Genomic DNA, 22,670 nt, shown 5'->3' on the forward strand with positions numbered 1-22,670 from the left:
ATCAGTCCGGCTCCGTGTCCAAGTGAGGGTGGAGGCAGGAGTCGATGAACACAAGTTGGTTACTGAAATGAAGTTGGACTGTTGTTCTAAAATGGCATGTCCCTGAAACTGTTGGGTGCAGCAGTACAGAACAGAGAGGAGGACAAGACCATCAAGCAGACTCCGCGAGACCGTGTGCTGGGCGTATGCTGGGAGAGCAGGAGAGGGTTGAGGGCAGAGTTGAAGGACAACAGGAGAATGGACCTAGGATTTAACAGGATGGGAGTCTGGAGGCTGTTGAAAGAGTGTGTGTACTAAGTAGATATTTATAAAGAGACCGATAAAATCCCTAGAAAGGTACACTCAACAATAGCTTTATTTAAAAAAATATACTATGAAGAAAGTACAAATACAGGTGAAAGAAAATCATAAAATCACTACTATAAAAGTAATGCCTTTGAAAGCTCCAGTACCGTAAACAAATATGCCTCTAATGGGTTTGCTTCACCAGTTGTGTCTGTGTTCAATTAATAAAGATGGCTGCGCCCCATAGACTCCACAGTTGTAGAAAGAAAACTCCCACAAGGAAAGGCAATTATAAATGGATTTCCACAAAGAACTACTTGCGCATATCCAGGAAAGTCTATGGAATAACTTTCGACAGATCAAATTACTTTAGTACAACAAGGATATTGACATGTCGAAAAGACGGGGCAGGCACTGTTGCAGGGATTCTGCGAAATCACAGAACTATGCATGGGATTGTGGGATCTTAGTAGGAAGGGACTGAGTTACCCTACCACCTTAGTACCTATAAGCCCTGGACAGACAAGCTATAGTGTCTCATTTTCCCTCCTACTCACTCACAGAAGAACAAGTGATCAGCCACCCTAAAACACAACACTCCCAACTCGCTCAGGAATCACGGTTGCAAGACACACCCTTTTGCTCACGCTCTTGTACTCGTCCAGAAGGTCTGACAGAGACACAAAAAAGTTTAAACTATTTATTTTTACTAATGTGCTCTAGTATGCAGTATATGTGCCACAATCAGTAGAAAAATGCATATCACAAATACAGTCATCATAGCAAGTAGTCCGTAAACCATAAAAGGAGCCGTCATATTGAATGATCAAATAGTCTAACCTCCCTCCCATTGTATAGAAGCAAGATGATTATATATTAAAAGATCTCTGGGTGTTATCAGAAGACCCCGTACCTCAGCCTATAGATGGTAGATCTACATCACAGGTGCTCTTCTTTCTTGAAAGATCCCTCTCCAAGTGTTTGCCACCTATCCATGTACCCTCATATGACCAAAGTACGCGTTACCAAACAACAGCTGCATCTGCATGTTTTGTCAAGGTGCTAGGGCCTGACCAGAACAGAATAACAAGTGGTATTGTTGTTCGACCTTGTTCCCAATGTTCAGACTAAATCCCAGGAATGAGCAAAGTGTAAAAACAACAGTAAGTCCTTATGTGAAAGATGCAATGTAAGACAAGCAAAAATAAACTTGAGTAGTAACATGCACAAAGCAGCAGACAGTCAGGAACGTGCTCATGCTTACATAGGGAAGACGACAATGCCCATCTGGGCCACGTGACAGCACAATCTTGTACCATAATATGGTATCCCTGAGGTTTTTAGAACAAAGCTAAAGAAACCACACGTAATTTAAAAAATGCACAAACAGGTGCTTCTAGCTGAGGAAGACTTGGGTGATTCTTAGTCATCTATAGTAATGACTGTTATATGGGTCAAAATCAAACTATTGGTGTCTCAATTGAAGCTCTATGTGAATTTAATTCCTGTAAATGGATTTTAATGTAATCAATAACTGTTTATGACAGACCTATTTCATTAAAAGATTCTGTCGTAAAGGGCTTGTCTAGGTGTCTTTAAATCTAGTGTCATGCAAAGCCAATACGTGAAAAGGATTTTTTTACCTTCTGACGCTCCCTCTCTTCCGTGGCCTCCATCTGACTCTTCAATTTCTGGCACTCTCTCATTGCCTCATCTCTGGACTTGATCGCCAGTACAAAGTCTTGCTCTTGGCGTTCCAGGACTGATTGGGCCTAGGGTGAGAGGAGAAACAAAGGTGTGGAATCTTCTTCAAAAACAGCCTATAAACAGGCCTATTTTGGACTTTGTAGCAAATAAGTCCACATACACCAGTTACACACAAATAAATTATGGACTTTCTTTTATTTGAAGCAGCATACTTTGTTTTCTTGTTTTACAAAATAAGAATGCCAGTATCTTCTTCCAGTCCAATGTCTTATCATATTTAGACTATTTCTGTTGCAGAGACATTCCCCCATGAAGAGGGTGGAAGAAAAGGGACAGTGCGGGATGTAAAATTAAGGCAAGAAAATATATTAATGTCTATATATCAAAACTCTATGGGTTAAAGAAGTGATGTCACATTAACTTTATTCCTCATTACACCACAATAATTGATAACACGTGAAATTGAACCCTGATTACATGAAAGTGACATCACAGAAGTTAAATGCAATCGAAAACAAGTGCAAGACAAATAAAATAACCAACGCAACAGGTAACTCACACTCACTGCCATGTACAGGTGTGCAGGCAGCATTACCATAGATCCAGGTGAACACAAAAAAAGAGTGAGGGAAATTTGGGGACTAGTTAGGTGTCCAGGTATATCCTATTGTCGTTTTCAAAGTGAATGGCACAGGATGGAAAGGATACTGGGGCTTCTGTTGTGAGATGTTGATACATTTATGAAAGAGGCTAAGTTGGAAGGGTTGTTCCTAAAAGGGGACGAAGGCCCCACTCACCGAAGTGGAATGATTCATCATCAGACCCCTCCTCACTGTGGTGTCTTGCAAGTTGCATACAGTGAGCTCCCAGTGCAGCTCTTTAAGGGAAGGAGAAATGGGACCAGGGAAAAAGGAGTGAAAAGTTAAAAGGAAAGGGCGATTGAAAAAAAGGCTTTAAGAGATGATTAAAAACAGTATACTCTGGCAACTGTTGAATGCCGGACCCCAGTTAAAGTTGTCATGTGTCTGTCTCAGTGATATTGGCCCTAACTGGTATGGTGCATATGCCTGGACGGAGAAGGTCTCCACCCTCCCTAACACTATTCTTAAGGGTTATTATGCAGTGTCGATTAGACAAGTAGTGAAAAGAGAGAGAGCTACACCTTGCCTGTTTGTTGTAGCCCATTCCAGTCATTTGACTGAGCCAAGTCTTTTTTTTTTTTTTTTTTTTTTTGTCCTCATCTCACCATATAGCACCAGCAATAAAGAGCAGTAAGCCAACTATGATCCTGAGCTCCCTCTGGCATCTGCGTTTTGCGTTAGCTATAGACCTACCCAGGTCAACTTCTTTTGAAGCTAGGTGTAATCATAGGACCTGGGGGTGCTAAATCAATCTCAGATCTCTTCCCCAGCTTAAAAGAGGTGACCACGTGTTGGTTTCCATACCCTCCAAATGACCAAGATCTAATCGGGCAGTACTAAAAGAAGTCCGCAGCCATTTTTCGTACAGTGGGGGTGATGGGTCTTTCCATAGCCGGCATATCTCCCTTCTAGCTATGAGGATTAAATACATAATCAGCCCTTTCTGTTTTGCAGACATCCAGTCCATCAAGTCTTTATCAATTCCAAAAATTACTATCGAGGGAATCAAGTTGATCTTAGCTTTAAAGATGGCTTGGAGAGCATATTCTACTTGCTGCCAAAAAGGCCTCAATTTCAGACAGTTAAAAAAGATATGTAAATCATCGGCCGGAGTGAATTCACATCTTGGGCATTTTGCAGAAACTAGGGGGGCAAACTTGGCTATTTTCTTTGGGGTATAATATAACCGATTTATAACATAGAAATGGTTCTTTTTTAACGAGGCAGGTTTGATGGATTTGTATAATATAGCCAATGAGGGTTCGTATAGCTCTTCTGCAACATTATCCAGGGCCGACAGGTTCCAAACCATCTGTTGTGAGGGAGATTCAGTTGTAACATTTTCCAAAAGGCTTTTGTACCAAAAGCCAGCCTCTTTCTTGATGAGATTTGTATTTTGGAAAAGAGACTCAATTTCCCAATTTCCACCTATATGCTCTCTCTCTGCTGAAAACCAGGAAACCAGTTGTAAATACTTGAACTTTGAAAGAGAGCAACCAATCCGGGACTTTAACACCTCCCAAGGATGGACACCTTCTGAAGAAATAAGGTCAGCCCAAATCGTAAGACCTGCATCTTTTATGGGTTTCGCAAGGCTATCTTTCAGACAGGCGGGGATACCAGGGGAATCCCAGATTGGAGCAAACTCTGAGTAATAAGAGATTCCCCATATTTTCCTGATTTTATACCACCCATTTAGGGCAGCTTTTAGTATCTTCAAGCGCACCTTTTTGAAAAACCTCAGGGCTCCGAATTTGTAGAGGAAACCCCTTCCTCCACCTTCAAAAGTAGCCATTTCCTTCAGAATCATCCCCCAGTTTGAATCCCCCGGGGAGGTGAGTAGTGTCCGAACATTTTTAAATTGAAATGAATAAGAATACAAGAACAAGTCGGGAAGACCGAGACCTCCCTTCAGCAGCTTTCGCCTTAGCTTCTTCCAGGTGAGCCTCGTGGTTTTATTGGACCAAATAAAGCTGCCGATCTTGCCTTGAATTTTACTAATATCTTTGTTAGAAAAACTGAGAGGGATGGTACTGAATAAATAAGTTAATTTAGGCAAGATAACCATTTTTACCAGGTTAACCCTTCCGTATATAGTTAGGGGTAAGTTCTTCCATCTTAAGAATAGATGATCAACCTCATTTGACACTTTTTTCAGATTAACCCTTGGAATATCCTCTAAATTACTCACTATAGTTACCCCTAGATATCTGAATTCCTTACTAATACGGTCAGTCCAATTCTCGATGTTCCAACACATCACCTCCGTTTTAGTTGAGTTGGTAAGATACCCTGAAAAGACACCATACTCATCCATGATTGATTCTACTCTGGGGAGTGCCTCCCTTGGGTTATTGGTATATATGAGTAGGTCATCTGCATAAAGGGCTACCTTGCTGCTGTATAAGTTAACACTGAAGGGAGTAATTGACTCTTCTAGGCGTATGGCTTGAGCCAAAGGCTCTATGTACAAATCGAACAACAGGGGCGAGATAGGACAACCCTGCGACTGAGCCAACTGGTCTTATTCAAGACTTGACTGAGCCAAGTCTTGAATAAGACCAGTTGGCTGAGGCTGGTGTTCTAGCAATGCCCTTAAGTTAGGCAAGCTCTTGTGGTATAAAGCACAGGGTCACCACATGGTGCAGGTAGGGCAACATCAGCCAATGGTAAACTACCAAACTGGGTAAGGGAGTTGAGAATGTCTTATAACCTCACAGTGTACTGTCTCATTATGGTGCTAAAGGTCAGACACCAAAAGAGTACACGGCATAAACATGTTTGCAGTTGTCAGCTGGCCAAATATTGATGTGGAACACACATGAAAAACTAGCCAGTACTTACAAATTAAAAGTCTTGGTAATGTTGCAGAGATGGAAGGGTTGGTCCATTTGCAACGCAAAGTCCTAACAAAATTCATCTAGGTCAGTGAATAAGTGCATGCTAAACCACTTGTAAGAGGTTCACTTGCAGGAGGTGGTCATATGAGAAACTGGAAACCGAGGCTGCAGGTGTATACGAGACAGCTATGGCCAGAAGGGGTTTCACAGAAAATTCATGGGAAGGAAAGTTAGGATGACAGTAAGCAGTCTCTGGTGAAATGATCATCAGTATGGCTGGACACACAGTCAAAGTTGTGCACACCCCCCATTGTTGTGACTGACTCTTAAATAACTTTAGGCAACACTGGGATAAGGGCAAGTGATTGCGCTTATACCAAATACATTTTCTCAGAGGAAGGTCTTGCTGTCTGTGCCAAGTTATCAAGGATGTGCCAGGGATTCCTCGCAGAAACAAGTTTGCCTTTATGGGTCAGGGTGTTTGGGCCTCGTGATAGCGCAGTCATGATAATATGACTTTGGCCGCTTTAACCCACAGTCCACAATTATTATTATTATCAGTGTTTTCTCTGACATCATCCAAATCAGAAGTCTTCCCCTTAGAGTAAGCTTTAAGTTCACTTCGACCACTATGTTCTATATCAGGTATTTTGTAGTAAGTCACTCAAAGGAATGCCATTATATGTTTAAATACATATTATTATTTTAAAGAGCGATGTCAGACAACACATTGACCAGAAGTCAGACGAGCATTAGACCAATGGCTTTGGCTTTCCTTTCAGAGTCTCCTTTGTGATGATTGGTTCCTCAATGGCTGAAACACCAGAGCCCACTGGAAGGAGCCCACTGGATGGAAACTGGGTCTATCATGATTTATGGACTTTGTATCTGTATTCTTGTACACATCATCACCACAAAAGGGGATGGGCAATATTTAAATAAGGTAAAATAGTTCCCAAGCACCTATTCTGTTTAAAAGTATCCTTCCAATGATGGTACCTGCTTGAGCTGGGCATCTAGTCGCTGTGTGCAGATCTTGCCAGAGTTGTATTCAGCACTGACCTAGAGAAGAGAACAGGACAAGATCGTTATATTTAGCTGATGTGCTGTTTGTACAGACACAACCACTGTAGCTTCGTGCACCCAGAGCAGAATTATGTCACTGTATTGATAGCCACATTTACCTTAATGTCTTCCTTCAAAATGTTCCCAGTTTAATTTAAAAAAATGTTACCCCATCAAGAAGGAAAATAAAAAATATGCTCTGTGTTGTGTAATGTATATTCCTATTATTTAAAGAGATTTGTGGTAAAAACAAAGAGCATGAGTAAAATTAAAGAAGCAGTTAGCATTTTGATTGTTTTCTCATTTATTTAATTCCTAGGGTCTACAAGGCATTCATCTCTTGACTAACAGCCACTTCATAGCACTTACCAAGAAGTACTCGTTTCAGAGAGACACCATCTTCCAGATTTCAAATACCTGCCAACACCCGCCGCGGACTGATTGTATGTTTTGATGCTTGAGGGTAAGCCATCCATGAAGAAGCCACCAGTTCCTCATAAGCTGCAGGAAGGCCCCATAGTAAACAGAGTAGCTGAAGGAGTTCCTTTATTCAGTAGCTTCAGAAGCCAAATCCATCAGATTCTCTACAGTGACATTGTGAGTCTTTTCGGCTGAACTGTCCAGATCAAACTCCTGATGGATTTTACACAAGCCTGAGCTAAATACACTGCATCTGCCCTAAAATAGCTACACTTCTCATAAAGATGCTCGGGCAGATCACTTTTGAAGAAATGATCACCACTAAACCCTCACTGCTGCAAAAGACAGTGTCCAACCTGATTTCTCAAAGAATACTATGAAACACATAAGGGAGCTATCAAAATTAGCCTAATAACTAAACTAATAAAAACAGACCTTGCAATGAAAATTCAGATCTGTGTCCTATACAGACATGGTGCACTCTACAGATCATGGACATTTTCATATCCGCTTTGGGTGGGATTCAGTCCACTGCACGGCTCAAAGACCAAAGGCCTGATTTAGATCCAGGCATATGGCGTCCGTTCCCCCATGGGGACGAAGTAAATGAATCCACCTCCATGACAGAGGGACCGCCCGCCTAATTTATAAATGGCCACCATGCAGGTGGTCATTTATAACAGCACTGGCACGAACCGCAGTCACGGTGGTTCCTGTCAATGCATTTTACAATGTGCTGCATCATCAGGATGCAGCCCTGTAGCACAGTATTTGTATTTTCTTTACAAAAGAAAATCACGAAATAGGATTTCCTTTTTGTAAAGAAAGACATAATACTCTCCTATCCATGGGAGTCTTTTCCCATGGCGGGGGGAGCAATATTACAATTTTACTGTTCCTTACAGCCAAGTTGGATACATGTCCACCCATCTAAATTGGAGGGCGGACAGGTAGCCATTTTTCTGATGGCGCATATGTTATGTTATGGGAATTTTTAAGAGCGCACGATTACCCGAAAGTGTCCTGGCGCTAGTTACTACTCCTTAATACTGAGCTGGAAGAGAGAGGGTTTATTTATCAAAAAGCCAGATCTTTAACCCTTTCCTGAAAGCTAGAAGATTGGTGGCATTTCTCAAATGGAATGGCAAGTTGTTCCAGGCTTTTGCTGCGCATGAATAGAAACTTCTTCCACCCCATTGAGCTTTTTTTGTTGGTAGAACTACGACCAGCTTAGCTCCCAGAGATCTAGGAGTTCTTGTCGGTATATACCATTGAAACTGGCGCCTTAAATGATCAGGTCCTAAGCCTTGAAGTGCTTTATAAACAATGCAGAGAGATTTAAAATGCACCCGATTCCTCACCGGGAGCCAGTGCAGTTTTTTGATCTCTTTGGAAATTGGGGAGAACTTAGATATGCCCGTAAGTAATCTGGCCGCGGCATTTTGTAGCAGCTGAAGCTTATACAGAAGTCTTTGTTGTATGTTTAGATATAGGCTGTTACAGTAATCCAGCCTTGATACTGCATTAACTTGGGCCCCAAAGGAGAGTTTCTCATCCAGTATTTCCAAATTTTTCACCTTTTTTGAGGGTATAGGGAGTGAACCCATGGAAGCAGACCACCAATTAGGAGTCCAAAAATTAGGATCGTTCCCAAACAACATTACTTTCGTTTTACCGGAGTTCAGTTTTTGGCAATTGTCTGCCATCCATGTCCCCATCGATTCCATACAGACTTGAAACCGTTAATCAATTCCCAGCTCTTGGCCAGGTAATAGAGACACCACAATTTGCATGTCATCAGTGTAGGAGGCGAGACCAAACCCGAATGCACTGATAACGGGGGTCAATGATGAGAAATACACGTTAAAGAGTGTAGGGCTCAATGACCATCCCTGTGGTACACCACATGGAAGTGCAAAGGGCTTGAACTGAAATGTATCTAGGGATACAATCTGTCCCCTGTCTGACAGAAAATATTTAAGAAGATCCCAAGCTTTCCCCTGGACCCCACTTGCCTTGAGACGGTCCATCAGAATGTCATGATGGACCGTATCAAAGGCCGTGGATAGATCCAGTTAGATCAAGGCTGCCCTGCCTCCTCGATACACGGCTTCCCTGATCTCCTCGGTGGCCTTAATGAGTGCAGACTCAGTGCTGTGTCCATCTCTAAAGCCATATTGAGAGGGATCCAGTGCTTGTACTTCCCCAAAAAAAGCTGACGATTCATGATTTTTTCCACCATTTTTTCGGGGAGTGGAAGCCGAGAGATCGGGCGGAAGTTGTTGAAATCCTTAGTATCCAGGCTTGGATTTTTTAGAAGGGGCAATATTGAAGCCACCTTCCAAAGCTTGGGGAACAGTCCTGTATCAAACATCCCATTAAAAATGGATGTGAGAGAAAGAGCAAATCGGACCGGGGACCAGTTTTACCACCTTCACGGGGCATGGATCAAAACGCTAACCAGATTTGGCTCCCATTAAGAGCTCCAGAGTATAATTTATGGTCAGTGGCGCAAATTTATCCAGGGCAAGGGAGGTATCCTTGTGGACTTAGATACCTCCCTTGCCATATTCAGCCAACATTATTAGGTCTCCACTTTATCAAGGAAGAATTTGGCAATCTCATGACAGAGTTCCTGACTAGACTGAACCTTAACTGGGCTCAGGGAAGCCAGGCTGGAGACAGTTCTAAACAACTCTTTGGCAGAGTTCTTTGCCAAATCGATTTGGGTTGAGAAGAATTTTTGTTTCGTGGTGAAAATAACTTGTTTTTATTCCTGAAGGCTAGATTTATACGATTTCTTCTCTGCTTCCTTTTAGCCTTTCCTCCAGTTGCGTTACAGGCGTTTACAGATGTGTTTTAAATTTCTCACCTCCTCTGTAAACCATGGAGCGGAAGGATGTGCTCTTTTGGGGAAAACAGTTTTTGATGGTGCTATTTTATCACACGCTCGCGCAAGCCAATTGGTGTAGGTGGTAGTCGCCTCTTCTACATCCTGTGGTAACTGGCCTGCCGTGATCGTAAGAAGATCCTGTAAAGCAGTCCCATCCACTCTATTCCAGTCTCCACTAATCTCCATCTGTCCTTTGGGATAGCCACTCTTCGGGTGCTGAACCGCAATAGTTAGTTCAAATTGAACAGCAGCGTGGTCAGACCACACAAGTGGTAATGTGCATGTAAACGACATACCGGGATGGTTAGAAAAAAATCCATCCAGGGTATGCCCAGCTACATGAGTCGGATCCCAACATGTTGCTTTAAATCAGCACTATCCATCATGTCCATCAGCATTGCCGTGTCAGGGTCTGTAGACGCCTCTAAATAGAAGTTAAAGTCTCCCAAAATAGTGCAGGTGTTACAACACAGACCCTCTTCCAACAGCTTACTAATATGAACAGCAAACGAGTTCCAGCTCCTGGTGGCCTGTACAATAAAATACCTTTAAAGGTATGGTGATCGGATTAGGTGAAGTTAAAAGACAAAGCCTCACAGGCTGGGGTTGAAACGGGCTGAAATACAGCTTTAATAGAGCTGTGGTAAATTAATGCCAGACCCCATCCTTTTCTATCAGGCCTATTTAATGCATGACAGAGAAACCCAGGTGGGGTAGTTTCACTAAATCTGGACCGGAGGCCTCGTCTATTCAGGCTTCTGTAATGAAGTCTATCTTTATTTCATTTTCCTCTATGAGCCTTGCGCACTCCATACTATGTTTGACCAAGGACCTGGCGTTCACCAGAAGGCATTTAAAAACTTGAGGGCTACGCCCAGCTGCAGATGTCCTTTTATCCTTAAAGAGCCTAATGGGCTGATATCTGGTAGGGTTATATTACATTTAGGACAGGACCCTGGGGGAGCAAATGGCCTTGAGTCAAAGGAAAACCATAAACAATCCCTAGCCCTCTCCAGCCTATTCAGTTCCAACAGAGTATTTTTGGAGTATGTGTAGATGGAGGGTTTACCTGGCGTCCGACTGCCAGGGGTTCTGATGCTAGGCGCGGCCCGAGCACGGACGGGCTTGCCTTAGGCGCGCCAGCAACGCGCCCGCTGCGCGCGTATGCTGCACTCCCGCGCCAGCCTCTCGATTAGTAGCTGGAGTCAGGGAAAGCCTAATCCGCTACCCCTCGTCCTCCCAAAATAGCTGCCCCCGCCCGACTCAAACACAAGTCAAGCTGTGCCACTGAACCTCAATCCCCACATAGCAGATTACAAGAATAAAAAGGTATAAACGATTTATTTAAAAGTCCGATTTTTTAAAACTAAGCGCTGCTTACAGAATGTGCAAATTACGCTGTGCAACCCTGTTTAAAGACTGAAATATCGACAGTTTAACAGGCAGGTAAAAAGGGTATAGTCTCTATATGTGCCAGATATCGCAGTGCAAAGAACAGTGCATCTAGCAGTCGTCTAACAATCTCCCGGCTCAAGCCTCAGAAGAGTAACAATGCACTCTTGCATCAGTGTCTCAATTAATAGCTGGAGTCAGGGAAGCCTAGTCCGCTACCCCTCGTCCTCCCAAAATGGCTGCCCCAGGGCTGAGGGCCGTCAAAGATTGGCCATGGCAGAGATGGGGTAGTCCCCGGAGTGGTCAAAAATAAGGTCTGCCTGACATTAAATTAGGTTGTCTGACCACTCTGTTGGTGGGAAGGGAACTCTGTCGCGACAGAATTCCTTTCCTGTCACCATATAAATCAGTTTCATGGTGGACAAGGACAGAAGTATTTCAGTCACCCACCCAAATGGATAGAAATTATCTACGCTATTCTGTACATTTGTAACCATCAAATAATGAATGGCCACAGTTAGTACTAACCATATTATGAGTACTAAGAATATACTACCTATACATACTTTACAACATTTCTTTACACAATTCGGTTTTCCAGCAGCTCTATTGTCAGCCATTTATCGAATGGGGTAAGAAGATTTCTCTTCTTTATTTTAGTATTAAACTTCGTGACAGAATACAAAGGTAATTTTTTTTCAGGTTGGCCTCACTTCTTCATCAATTGGTTCTGCATTTAAGCTTTCATCATCTTCTCCAATTATTTCAAAATTTTCTAAATCTTCAAGAATAACATATGTCCATTTGGGACCCTTGAATTTATTATTTATTATTTTCAATCTTGGACTTCTTCGTTTTGGTACTTCAGTTGATGGTCCACATTGACTGGATACTTTGTCTACTTGTTCTGGTTCCTCTGTTATGGGTTGAAACCGGTACTTCACTCTCTTGATAACACTAGGCCAATTATCGCCTCTCCTGATTCTTTTAGCTTGCACTGCGCTTTCACTTTCTTCGAGTGTTTTTTATTTTCACTAAGTTGTGGCACAACTTGTTTATGTTCATTTTCCAAATCCCTCTCTACCTGACCTTGTCCAGGGCTTTTTATTTTGAGGTCTCCTGCCTGGATGCGTTCTTCTTCCTTAATCTGACCCTGTTCAGGTTCAGTTTAAATTGGCTTTTCCTCTTCCTTTACCTGAACTTGTTCGATTTTGCCTGTCTGGTACTGCTCAGGCCTTCTTGTTTTTCTTCTGCCTGAACGTTTTTTCTAAGACCTATCTGTCCCTCTTCAGACACTGGGGCTGTAATTTCAACTTTGTCTGTCTGAGTAAATTGCTATTTCCTTATCTGGTCCTGCTCAGGTTCCCTAACAATCTTGGTTTCACTTACCTGAGCGTGTTCTTCTGTTCCTACCTGGTCCTCACTCTTTTCCTGACTAGCTAATCTAGTTTGGCTTCTTGTCCTTACAATTTCTTCAGGTATCTCAACTATTGGGATCCAATCATCTTGGCTGGATTTATTATTCCTGATCCTTCAGCTGTACAACCTTCAGCCCCTTCAGATGCTTGAGTCTGTAGAGGTTCTTCTTCGTCTGGTGCTGGTACTCTTTTAGTATGGCTTGCATGAATCCAATTAGGCAAACCTGCACACTTTACTGCTGTTGTTGTAACCAATATAACCTGATGTGGTTTTTCCCACCTTGGTGCTAGACACGATTCTCGAGTATGATTCTTCAATACAACCCAGTCACCCGGATTCAGATCATGCACTGGGGTCGGCTGCCTGGGGACTGCATCTTCTCCAAACTGGTGAGATATAGAACGCACTTGGTCAGCCAACTCTTTGCAATATTCCAGTACCAAATCATCGGTTATATTTAACAGCTTGTGTCCTGGTATACATGCCGGCCTCATTGTTCTTCCCATGATTATTTCATGGGGACTCCATCCGGTATTTGTGTCTGGAATACTTCTAAGTCCCATCAGAACAAGAGGTAAAGCATCAGGCCAATCCAGTGGAGTGGATGCACACACTTTTCCCAGCCTTAACTTAATTGTGCCATTCAATTGTTCTACCACTCCAGATGCCTCTAGGCGGTATGCACAGTGCAGCTTTTGTTCAATTTTGAATGCTTCGCAAAGTAATCTAATTATTTCATTATTAAAATGAGACCCTCGGTCTGATTCAACAGTTACTGGAAAAGCGAAACGCGGTATGAACTCTCTTAATGGAAGTTTGGCCACTGTCAAGCTGTAATTTCTTCTGGTGGGGTATGCCTCCACCCACTTTGAAAATAGACAAACGATGACAAGTACATATTTTAATCCTTGACAAACAGGCAACTGAATGAAATCAATTTGAAGTCTTATAAAGGGATCTTCAGCTTTTACAATTTTTCCTGTATAGACTATTATTTTCTTGCCGGGATTCATTTGCTGACATGCCAAGCATCTTTGGCAAAGGCTCTCTGCAATGTTCCTGAACCTTGGATTAAACCAATCCCGTCTAAAGAGTCTAATCATTGCATCTCTGCCTATGTGGGTGTCTCCATGATACATCCTAGCCATTGGTGCAAGCATACAGTCTGGCAATTCAGGTCTGTCATCTAAGTAAACCCATACACCATCTTCTGCTCTTCTCTGACAACCAATTTTCTCCCATTCTTCTCTTTCTTTTGTCTCTGCTTCATCTTGGAGTTCTCTTATCTCTCTCCATGTTTGTAATCCTGACAATAGCATAGGTTGGCAGCTGATTACACAATTTTCAACTTTCCGGTTTACTGCCATTTGAAATTTTGCGCAGTGTTGTGCAACCTGGTCAGCATACTGATTACCTGCAGCCACACGGTCATTTCCTGACTTGTGAGCAGAACATTTTACCACGGCTACCTCTTTTGGTAATTGTATTGCTTCAAGCAACTCTTTTACAAAATTTCAGTTTTTAATGGGAGACCCTGAAGAAGTCAGGAAGTCTCGCTGCATCCAGAGCTGGCCAAAGTCATGCACAACCCCGTAACCATACTGACTATCAGTATAAATGGTTACTCTCCAATTATTCCCATTTTTGCAAGCTTTAATTAAAGCTATCAATTTGGCTACTTGTGCAGACTTGACTCCTGGTAAATAGGATGCTTCGACTATTCCAGCCAATGTACATACGGCATAAGCAGCACTCAACCCTCCCTTCTCATGGCGCACACATGAGCCATCTACAAAAGCTCGTGCTCAGCATCTTTCAAAGGCTCATCCTGTATGTCTGGTCGGGGTTTGGTACCGAGTTCTGTTACATCAAGACATTCGTGTTCAGCTTCATCTTTCACTTCCTCATTGCATGGGTCTCGCAACAAGGTTGCTGGGTTAAGAATTGTACATCTGATTACGGTCACATTTTCTGCTCCCAATATGATCCTTTCATTTTTGATTAATCTGCTCGGGGTGAGATACTGAGTACGTGTTCTTGTTAGCAGAATTTCAACTGCATGAGGGACGTATACCTTAACAGGATGTCCCATTACAATTGACTCCCTTTGTTCTATACTAACACATGTTGCAGCCACAGCTTTTAAGCATCCTGGCAATGCAGATGCTACAGGATCTAAGGTAGCAGAAACGTATGCCACTGGACGTTGCTTTAGACCATTACTCTGTGTTAAAACTGAGAGGGCACAGTTATCTCTTTCACAACAGAACAATGCGAATTCTTTCAAATAATCTGGCATACCTAGAGCAGGTGCTTCACATAAACAATTTCGCAATTTTACAACAGATTGCACATTCAGATCAACCCACTCTACTTGGTCTTTTGCTCGTTTCTTTGTCATTTGTATCAAGGGTCTTGCCAGTAGAGAAAACCCTACAATCCATTGCCTCTGATATCCCACAACACCAAGAAACATTCCTATTTCTTTTTGTGACTGTGGTAGCTTTGTTTGTTTTATTATTTTTATTCTCTCAGTGGTCACTCTTCTTAATACTCGTTCTATTTTGTGTCCTAAATACTTTACTTCGTTTCTGCAGACTTGCAGTTTTTCAGGGGACACTTTATGTCCACCTTTTGCTAGATGGTTTAATAAGGCAATGGAATCAGTTACACAATCACTTCTTGTTTTAGACGCGACCAATAGGTCATCAATGTACTGCACCAGGACCGATTTCCGAGGCAGCACCAATGTCTCAAGGCATTTTTTCAAAATGTTGTTAAAAATTGAAGGACTTTCTGTGTACCCTTGAGGAACGTGATTCCAAACATAGATACGATCATCAAATTTAAAGGAAAATAAAAACTGTCTGTCAGGATGTAATGGGATGGAGAAAAAAGCATGGCATAAATCAATTACAGTAAACCATCTTGCATTCCATGGTATTTGGTACAAAAGCACTGCAGGGTTGGGTACCCTAAGGCAACATGGCACAACAATCTTGTTTATTTTTCTTGAATCTTGAGCTACCCTATATTTTCTGTTTGTTTTTTTAATACCAATTATAGGTGAATTACAGGGACTACTCATGATTTCCTTTAAGATGCCCTGTTCGACCATCCGATCAATTTCTGCTGCAACACCAGCCTTTACTTCGGGACTCATCTTGTATTGTCGAGTATTTGGATAGACTGCACCTTCTTTCACAGTCACTTTAACAGGGTCTACGTCTGTCATTAACCCTACTTCTTTTCCTGAAAATTCCCATACTTCAGGATTCACTGTTGTTTTGACCTCATCAGGCAAGTTGTCTTTGGTCATCACTGAATACAATTCATCCACCCCTGTTCCTTGCTTGGCTAACATGATTTTATATATTACATCTTCATCAGGGGTCTGAATGGCAACACCATCCGGTCTGCAAAATATGGTGCAATTCACTTTGCACAACAAGCCCCATCCCAATAAATTTACAGGACTAGAATCGCACACTACAAATTTGTGCATTTCTTTAAAATTTCCAATACACACTTCCATCGGTTTTGTAATAGGGGTCCTAATCTGTTTATTAGTAACGCCCACTACTAGGATCGCTTCTCCCGAGAGGGGTAGGTTTGGGATGTCTGCTGTTCTTACAGTAGAACGGGTAGCACCAGTGTCCAACAAAAAGGTAATGTAATTTCCTTTTACCTTCCCATCAATTAATGGACCTGACTGATCTACCGGTAAGGATGCGCCAAGTACGCAGTCCTCTTTCCCCCCCCCCCTCAGGCACCGTCATTGATCTTGATCTCCAAAATATGTATCCTGCAAAAGAAACTGCAATGTTACATAGTTTTTCTTACCACTTCCTTCTTGGAATCCTGTGTCAGCACTGTACTTGGCTTGACTCACAAAATTTGGCAAAGGGGCAGGTGGTAATTGACTCTGTAGGTTTACAACCTGCTGGGGTTGATTCACTAGCACCTCATTCTGCGTCTGTGGATTTAAATTTTGATTTGGGCCATTATTATTTTGTATGCTTTCACACTCGTTCTTCCAATGCCCCAATTGTCCGCACCCATGACAGGGAAACCTTTTCTTGGCTTCTTCTCTACTTAACCGCCCTTTCGGTTTCCCCCCATTATTTTCCCCCTGACCTTGCCCCCTTCCTGCATTTCCTGCCTGATTCTGTAAATGAAGTTCTTACTGTTCTGCCAATTTCACTTGGACCCACATCACTTTTTCTTCTACATTCTTTCGTCTATTGTCAATCTCATCTCCACAATATTTTGCATATTTTAAAATCTCGTCTATTGGCTTGGCTTGCCAGCACAAATTATGCTGCTTAATCATTTCAGATATTTCTTTTCGTAACCCTGACACAAATCGATACACAAACTGCGTCATGTCCTTATCCCCAATACTCTCAAATCCACTATACTGTTTGAACACCTGTAGGAGGCGCTCATAGTACAGACTCATCCTTTTCCTGGGTTGCTCTATCTATTTTTATCCAATCTGTTTCCTTTGGGGGAATTTTTCCTTCTAAGAAAGATATTACTTGGTTAGATTTCTTCATAACCTCTTCTGAGGGAGCTCCTGTTTTATCATTTCTCGAGTACTCATCATTAGGCCAATCGACTGTAATTTTACATTCAGTCCACAAATCAACAGGCACCACTATATCAAAGAGACCATCTAAATCTTTCAACAAAACGGTCAATACTTTCCCAAACCTTTCAAGTTGCCTGTACCATTCCACTGGTTTTTCTCTCAACTTTGGAAAATCATTTGTAAATGATAAGATATCCTGTCGGGTCCATGGGACATGTACATATCCCCCTCCTGAAACCTCTCTCATTGGGTACAACCTTTCTGCCTTCTCTGTTTCTTTCACTAAATATTCAGATGTGACCAGATTTGCCTGGGCTTCCTCTTTCTTCTTTGACCACCGAACTTTCAATCTGTCTAAATCTCCCCATTTCTGCAATATTGTCATCAATTCTTTCCCCCTGTAATTTTCTTCCTGACACATTCATATTTTCGAAATCCTTATTAGAAAATTCTGCTCTATAAGGTTTTTGCAATACTTTGGATCGCCCTATTTCCATTCCCATTTCAGAGGCAAAATTTATCAATTTTTCATGAAATGTTTTTGTGTTTCGGGTTTTACTTCTGCAAATGAATAGCAATTCTTCCTCATTATAGGTATTTAACCGATCTACTCCTACATTCCCATCTATAATTTCTTCTAATTCAACTTTCAATTTGAATATGTCTAATATTTTCGGTGGTGAATTTTGTTTCTCTATTTCTTGTGCCCATCTTTCTATTTCTTCTGGGGTTAGAATTGTGGTATTTTTTGCTCCGGTGGCTGTCTCGATTCGTACCTCTTTTGAGCAACTTGGGGGTGACTCTTCTGGGTGTGTCATTAATTTGTCCTCTTATGGGTAAGTCCATTAATGAAATTACAGACTCGCAATCACTAGCTTGGTCATCAGCTACTAACTTCTCTTTTCTTGGCTCAATAATGGGTGTAGTCATGACAGGTGTTTTAGGACAATTCAATTTATCCCCATACAGTGGGACTACAGGACCTATAGTCACTGGTATAGTTAAAGCTTCGGAATGTGCATTTAACTGTGTTATCTTCTGTATTAATTTGTCTCTATTCTTATTTATTGCTTCTCTTTCTTTTTCCTGAAGTACCCTTTCCATTGTTCTCTCATGTATTATTTGTGGCACTAAGGGTGTGTTTAGGATTGGAGCACTCTGAGTAGTTCTATTAGGTCTTTCTCGATAAGGCGGAGGATTTTTCATTAAAATATCTTCTAAATAATCATCTTCTGATTCCCAAGAATGAGGTAATGTTAAATGTTTTTTCTTTTCTGTGCACTTGCCTCCTGTCTGTTTCTCTGTCACCAATACAGGATATAACCCATCAGTTAACATGGCCTGTCTCCACTGTTTCATCTGCTTATCTTGAGTTTCACATGGAAACTTTGGATAATATCTGCTCAAATTTCTGTCACTCTTAAGTCTATCTCGCTCAAATGCCTCAGTTTCCCATTCTTCTAGTACTCCATATTGAGTTAATCTAGGTCTTGATTCTAATTCATTCATTCTAGTGCGTAAGTTATGTAAAATTCTTCCATTAAATGTTTCGTTCTCTGGGAATGCCAATATTCCATCATCTTTTGTATATTCTATCCAATTTTCTATCCATACACAAATATGATAACCTCTTTCTACCATCATATAGGATTCAGAAGTTTTCGGAGGAGGTATGAGAATTCCCTCTCTAGTCTTAATGGGTTTATCCTTTTTAAAATAATTCTTAATTCTCTCAATAAATGAAATTTTTCTTTTCTCTCCGTACATTTTGCGTGATTTTCCTTTTATGTACTGTTCGTAGGCAAAAGCTAAATCCTTCTGTCTGGGTGATTCCCTATTAATGTAGGATCGTGTCTCCACATGCAAGACCCACTATCAATTATTATTATGGCTTTTATTTTCAACTAATCAAATGTTCGCTTTTATTTTAACAACTGACCAATATCAGCACGGCTTCTTTTTTCCTTTCACCAATCAGATTCTGTTTTGCTATGCGTCTAGCCAATACTAGCGCGACTCTCAGTGACATCAGTATCACTCCTCACTACTGACCCCGCCCTTACAATTCTTTACGACATTCACACGCCCACTGTTTCAACCAATCCCAGTGCGGCCCTCTGTGACGTCAGTGCAGCACCCGCAACTGACCCCTCCTTTGCAAGGTAATACTAAAACTTATTTTTCTCACAATTTTACATATAAATTTCATTAATCAATAACATAGAAACATTCGCTACTGTGTCTGTTCTTTTAAATTCTAAGAATAGTCAACGTTTTACTGCGAGCAAACCTTTTCCGCTTACTCTTCACACACTACGAGTAAAACCCTTCCGCTTACTCTTCGTACACTACGAGTAAAACTTTTCCGCTTACTCTTCACACAAGCATCAGAGAACCTGCTACTCCCTCAGAATTACCCTTTCTAGGTGGTATAAGACCAAAGTTTCACCAGCTGACTCCTTTGCTACCAATTACTCTCACTTTACGAAAGAAAATAATCCCTAAATCAGTGCTTCTAGTCCTGCATAATTGTCAGCACTTTCCTGATCCAGAGAAGTAACCTCACTGTGGTATGGCTTCCATTCGCCACCCACTATTCAATATTCCCGGGAATTTCCAGACGACATGAAACAATACATAACATTCAACGAATAGTGGTTGTTAATGCATAAATCAAATATTTCAATCCACAATATTTTCTACCTAACTAGAACCTAACCATCCTCTGCTACCAAAAAAAAAACTGATAGAGCGCGGGTCACCAGCTCAAGATAAATACACACATACCTAAATACTCACCTGGGCCCAAACCATTTACACAAATGAACTAGCAAACCCCGCTGATATCAATCTTTGAGTTTTACCTGCAATTTAATTTCACCTTTACCAAGTCTTACAAATTTGATCTCCTTAATAATTCCTTTCTCGATGAATCAGGTTTCTAAGATAGTTTAAGGTAGCAAATGACACTTAACTTAAACTTGAAATAACCACAAACTCAAAAAGTTTTAAGAACTTTATCTAAATCAATAATTTTGTGAGTCAGAATCAATTACAGCTTAAACACATTCTTTCAAGAGGCAATTTAAAGTCAAATAAATCAAAATCATAATAATGATCAATGAAGACGGTACCTGAAAAAGGAAAAGAGAGACAGAGAGAGAGAGAGAGAGAGAGAGAGAGAGAGAGAGAGAGAGAGAGAGAGAGAGAGAGAGACAAAGAGAGAGAGACAGAGACAGAGAGAGAGACAGAGAGGTACAATGACAGTTTTTTGCAGAATTTATATTTACCTAGGGTGATAGATGAACCCAATTCTTTGAAGATAAGCCAGATAGAATCTGTCAGGGCAGGATGCAGACAGAGAATTGGACAGATTCGGATCTGGGAAGGTGACCTCTTCTAAGTGCAACGCCAGCGTCGCACTCCTCTCTGATACTACTCTCCTTGGGTGTCCCTCTTCCAAAATCCCCTTCTAGATGATTAGATTAGCGATCAGTATCACAATTTCTCGAGCAGAGTTTCTGGCAGCAGCAGGGTCTGAAACAGCGTCTCAGACAGAGTAGCACCATACGCATTGGGTCAGTCACGAGTCGGAATTGCCGAACTGACAAGTCTGCCAAAATTTCTAGTTAACTTACCTCAATTATACTATTCTGTATTCGTGTACCTCCCCCTGTTAGGTGTCAGGCTTCATGTACCATAGTTAAACTACATCTCCCAGAAAGCTCAGCGGGAGTTGTGGGTTGTGCACTGTCCCATACTGCTGTAGGAGTGGTCAGGTGATTGGGAGGTTCTTAAGCCTTCAGTTGCTGTGCGTCAGTGCTTGGCTTTCCTCGTTTGAACCTTGCCCTGTTCCGTGTTTGGATTACCTCATCTATATTCCTGTTCCTGGATCTTCCCTATGAATTTGCCAGAGCTGCTGCTTAAAGAATTGGTCTTTCTATTTTTTAGCATTTAGCGCGAGGTCACGCTGTTACTCCCAGCTGTGTTTTTTTCTTTGGTTATGTGCTGCCTCTGCTTTTTCCATTTTTGATACCAGCGCGTGAACGCGCTGCATTCCTCACCCTAACGCTCCCCTTTGTTTCCGGACGAGCAGCCTTTCCTTTCTGCTGCAACGCGAGGGCGCGTTGAATCCTTTTCAAGCTGCCGTCACCGGAGACGGACGAGCAGCCTTTCCTTTCTCTCTACAATGCGAGGGCGCATTGAATCCTTCTCAAGCTGCCTTCACCTGTGTTAGACGCGCAGCCTTTCATTTTTTGCTTCACAGCGAGGGCGCGTTCACTTCCTTCATTCTGTAGCCTCCAGTGTGAGATGCGCGACTTTCTCCCCACATTATCTGCCTTTCCCAAAGCCCTTATCGGAGTGTAATCAGTCTCCTCTTTTTTGCTCTGTTGAAGTGCCGGAGCGCTCAAAACACTTCTGGGACTTGACACTGTTTGACAAAACTCCAAGAATCAGCTGGAGTTTATTTCATTATTTGCTGAACTGCACTTTGGACAAAGAGCTGACGTATGCTCTTGGACTGTGTTTTACTGTGTATAAAGCTGGAATAACAAAAGACTATACCCACCAGCCTTTCCATGTTTTATATTAAAGAGACCATCTTCTGAGACAACAACTAGTCTTGAACCAAGTAAGTGTGGGATAGTGCACAACTAAGTTAACAGCTTAAGTCTTGAGTGTACTGTATGTTTCCTAAATTTTAGGTTCTTTAATTAATGGTGTTTGTTTCTTTCGTTGTCATTTCTAATATAGAAATCCCAAGTCTAATTTGACTACACCTTCTCCCTGTTGGCTGCGTTGGGACTTCTCTTGTGGTCCTCCTTGGTCCCTTCATTTACTGGGGATATTTGCATTCCCCTAGTGTGTTTTGTTTTGGCACTGGGGAGGCTGTATCCCTGGGAAAGGGAGGGGATCCCTCTTCGCTCCTGGGGAACAAGTGCTTCTGCCTGGGGAACCAGTCACAGCCTGACAGAAAGCCAAGCCCACGATATTTATTCCCTGAGCGAAGATGGAAGGAATCAATCAATCAATCATGGCATTTGTAAAGCGCACTACATACCCGCGTGGGTCTCAAAATGCTGGGGGGGGGGGCGGGGCAGGGTGGAAGCTGCTACTATTTGTAGAGCCAGGTCTTGAGAAGTCTTCTGAAGGTTAGAAGGTCTTCAGTCTGCCGCATGGAAGGATTCTGTCGTAGTCATCATGGATGAGGTCATGTCCTCCGAAAACACAGAAACCACTATGAGAGAATTAGCGGCAGCTGTAGTTAATCTTCAAACTGAACTTAAGTTAGTTAGAGGTGAAAACCAACTTTTTGTCTCTGAGATAAATGTATTAAAACGCAAAAACAGCTAGAGGTCAGAGTTACAGACACTAACCCTAAACATAAACGTAGCTACATACAACCCCCATAT

At 41.9% G+C, this 22,670-nt stretch overlaps 1 protein-coding gene across 2 annotated transcripts in view; it reads right to left on the reverse strand.

Annotated features, from left to right (window-relative positions):
• The window catches only part of CCDC150 (coiled-coil domain containing 150), a 343,163-nt gene that overhangs the window by 146,200 nt on the left and 174,293 nt on the right, over window positions 1-22,670 (reverse strand). For both annotated transcript variants that reach the window (XM_085635385.1, XM_085635384.1), the window contains exons 17-18: window positions 6,473-6,535; window positions 1,929-2,057 (exon numbers count right to left, since the gene is read on the reverse strand). In XM_085635385.1, the coding sequence (XP_085491511.1) occupies window positions 1,929-2,057; window positions 6,473-6,535 (192 nt within the window). The remainder of the gene's footprint in view (window positions 1-1,928; window positions 2,058-6,472; window positions 6,536-22,670) is intronic.

The sequence above is a fragment of the Triturus cristatus genome, chromosome 11 (assembly GCF_964204655.1).
Source record: "Triturus cristatus chromosome 11, aTriCri1.1, whole genome shotgun sequence".
In the NCBI taxonomy this organism is placed as follows: Eukaryota; Metazoa; Chordata; class Amphibia; order Caudata; family Salamandridae; genus Triturus; species Triturus cristatus.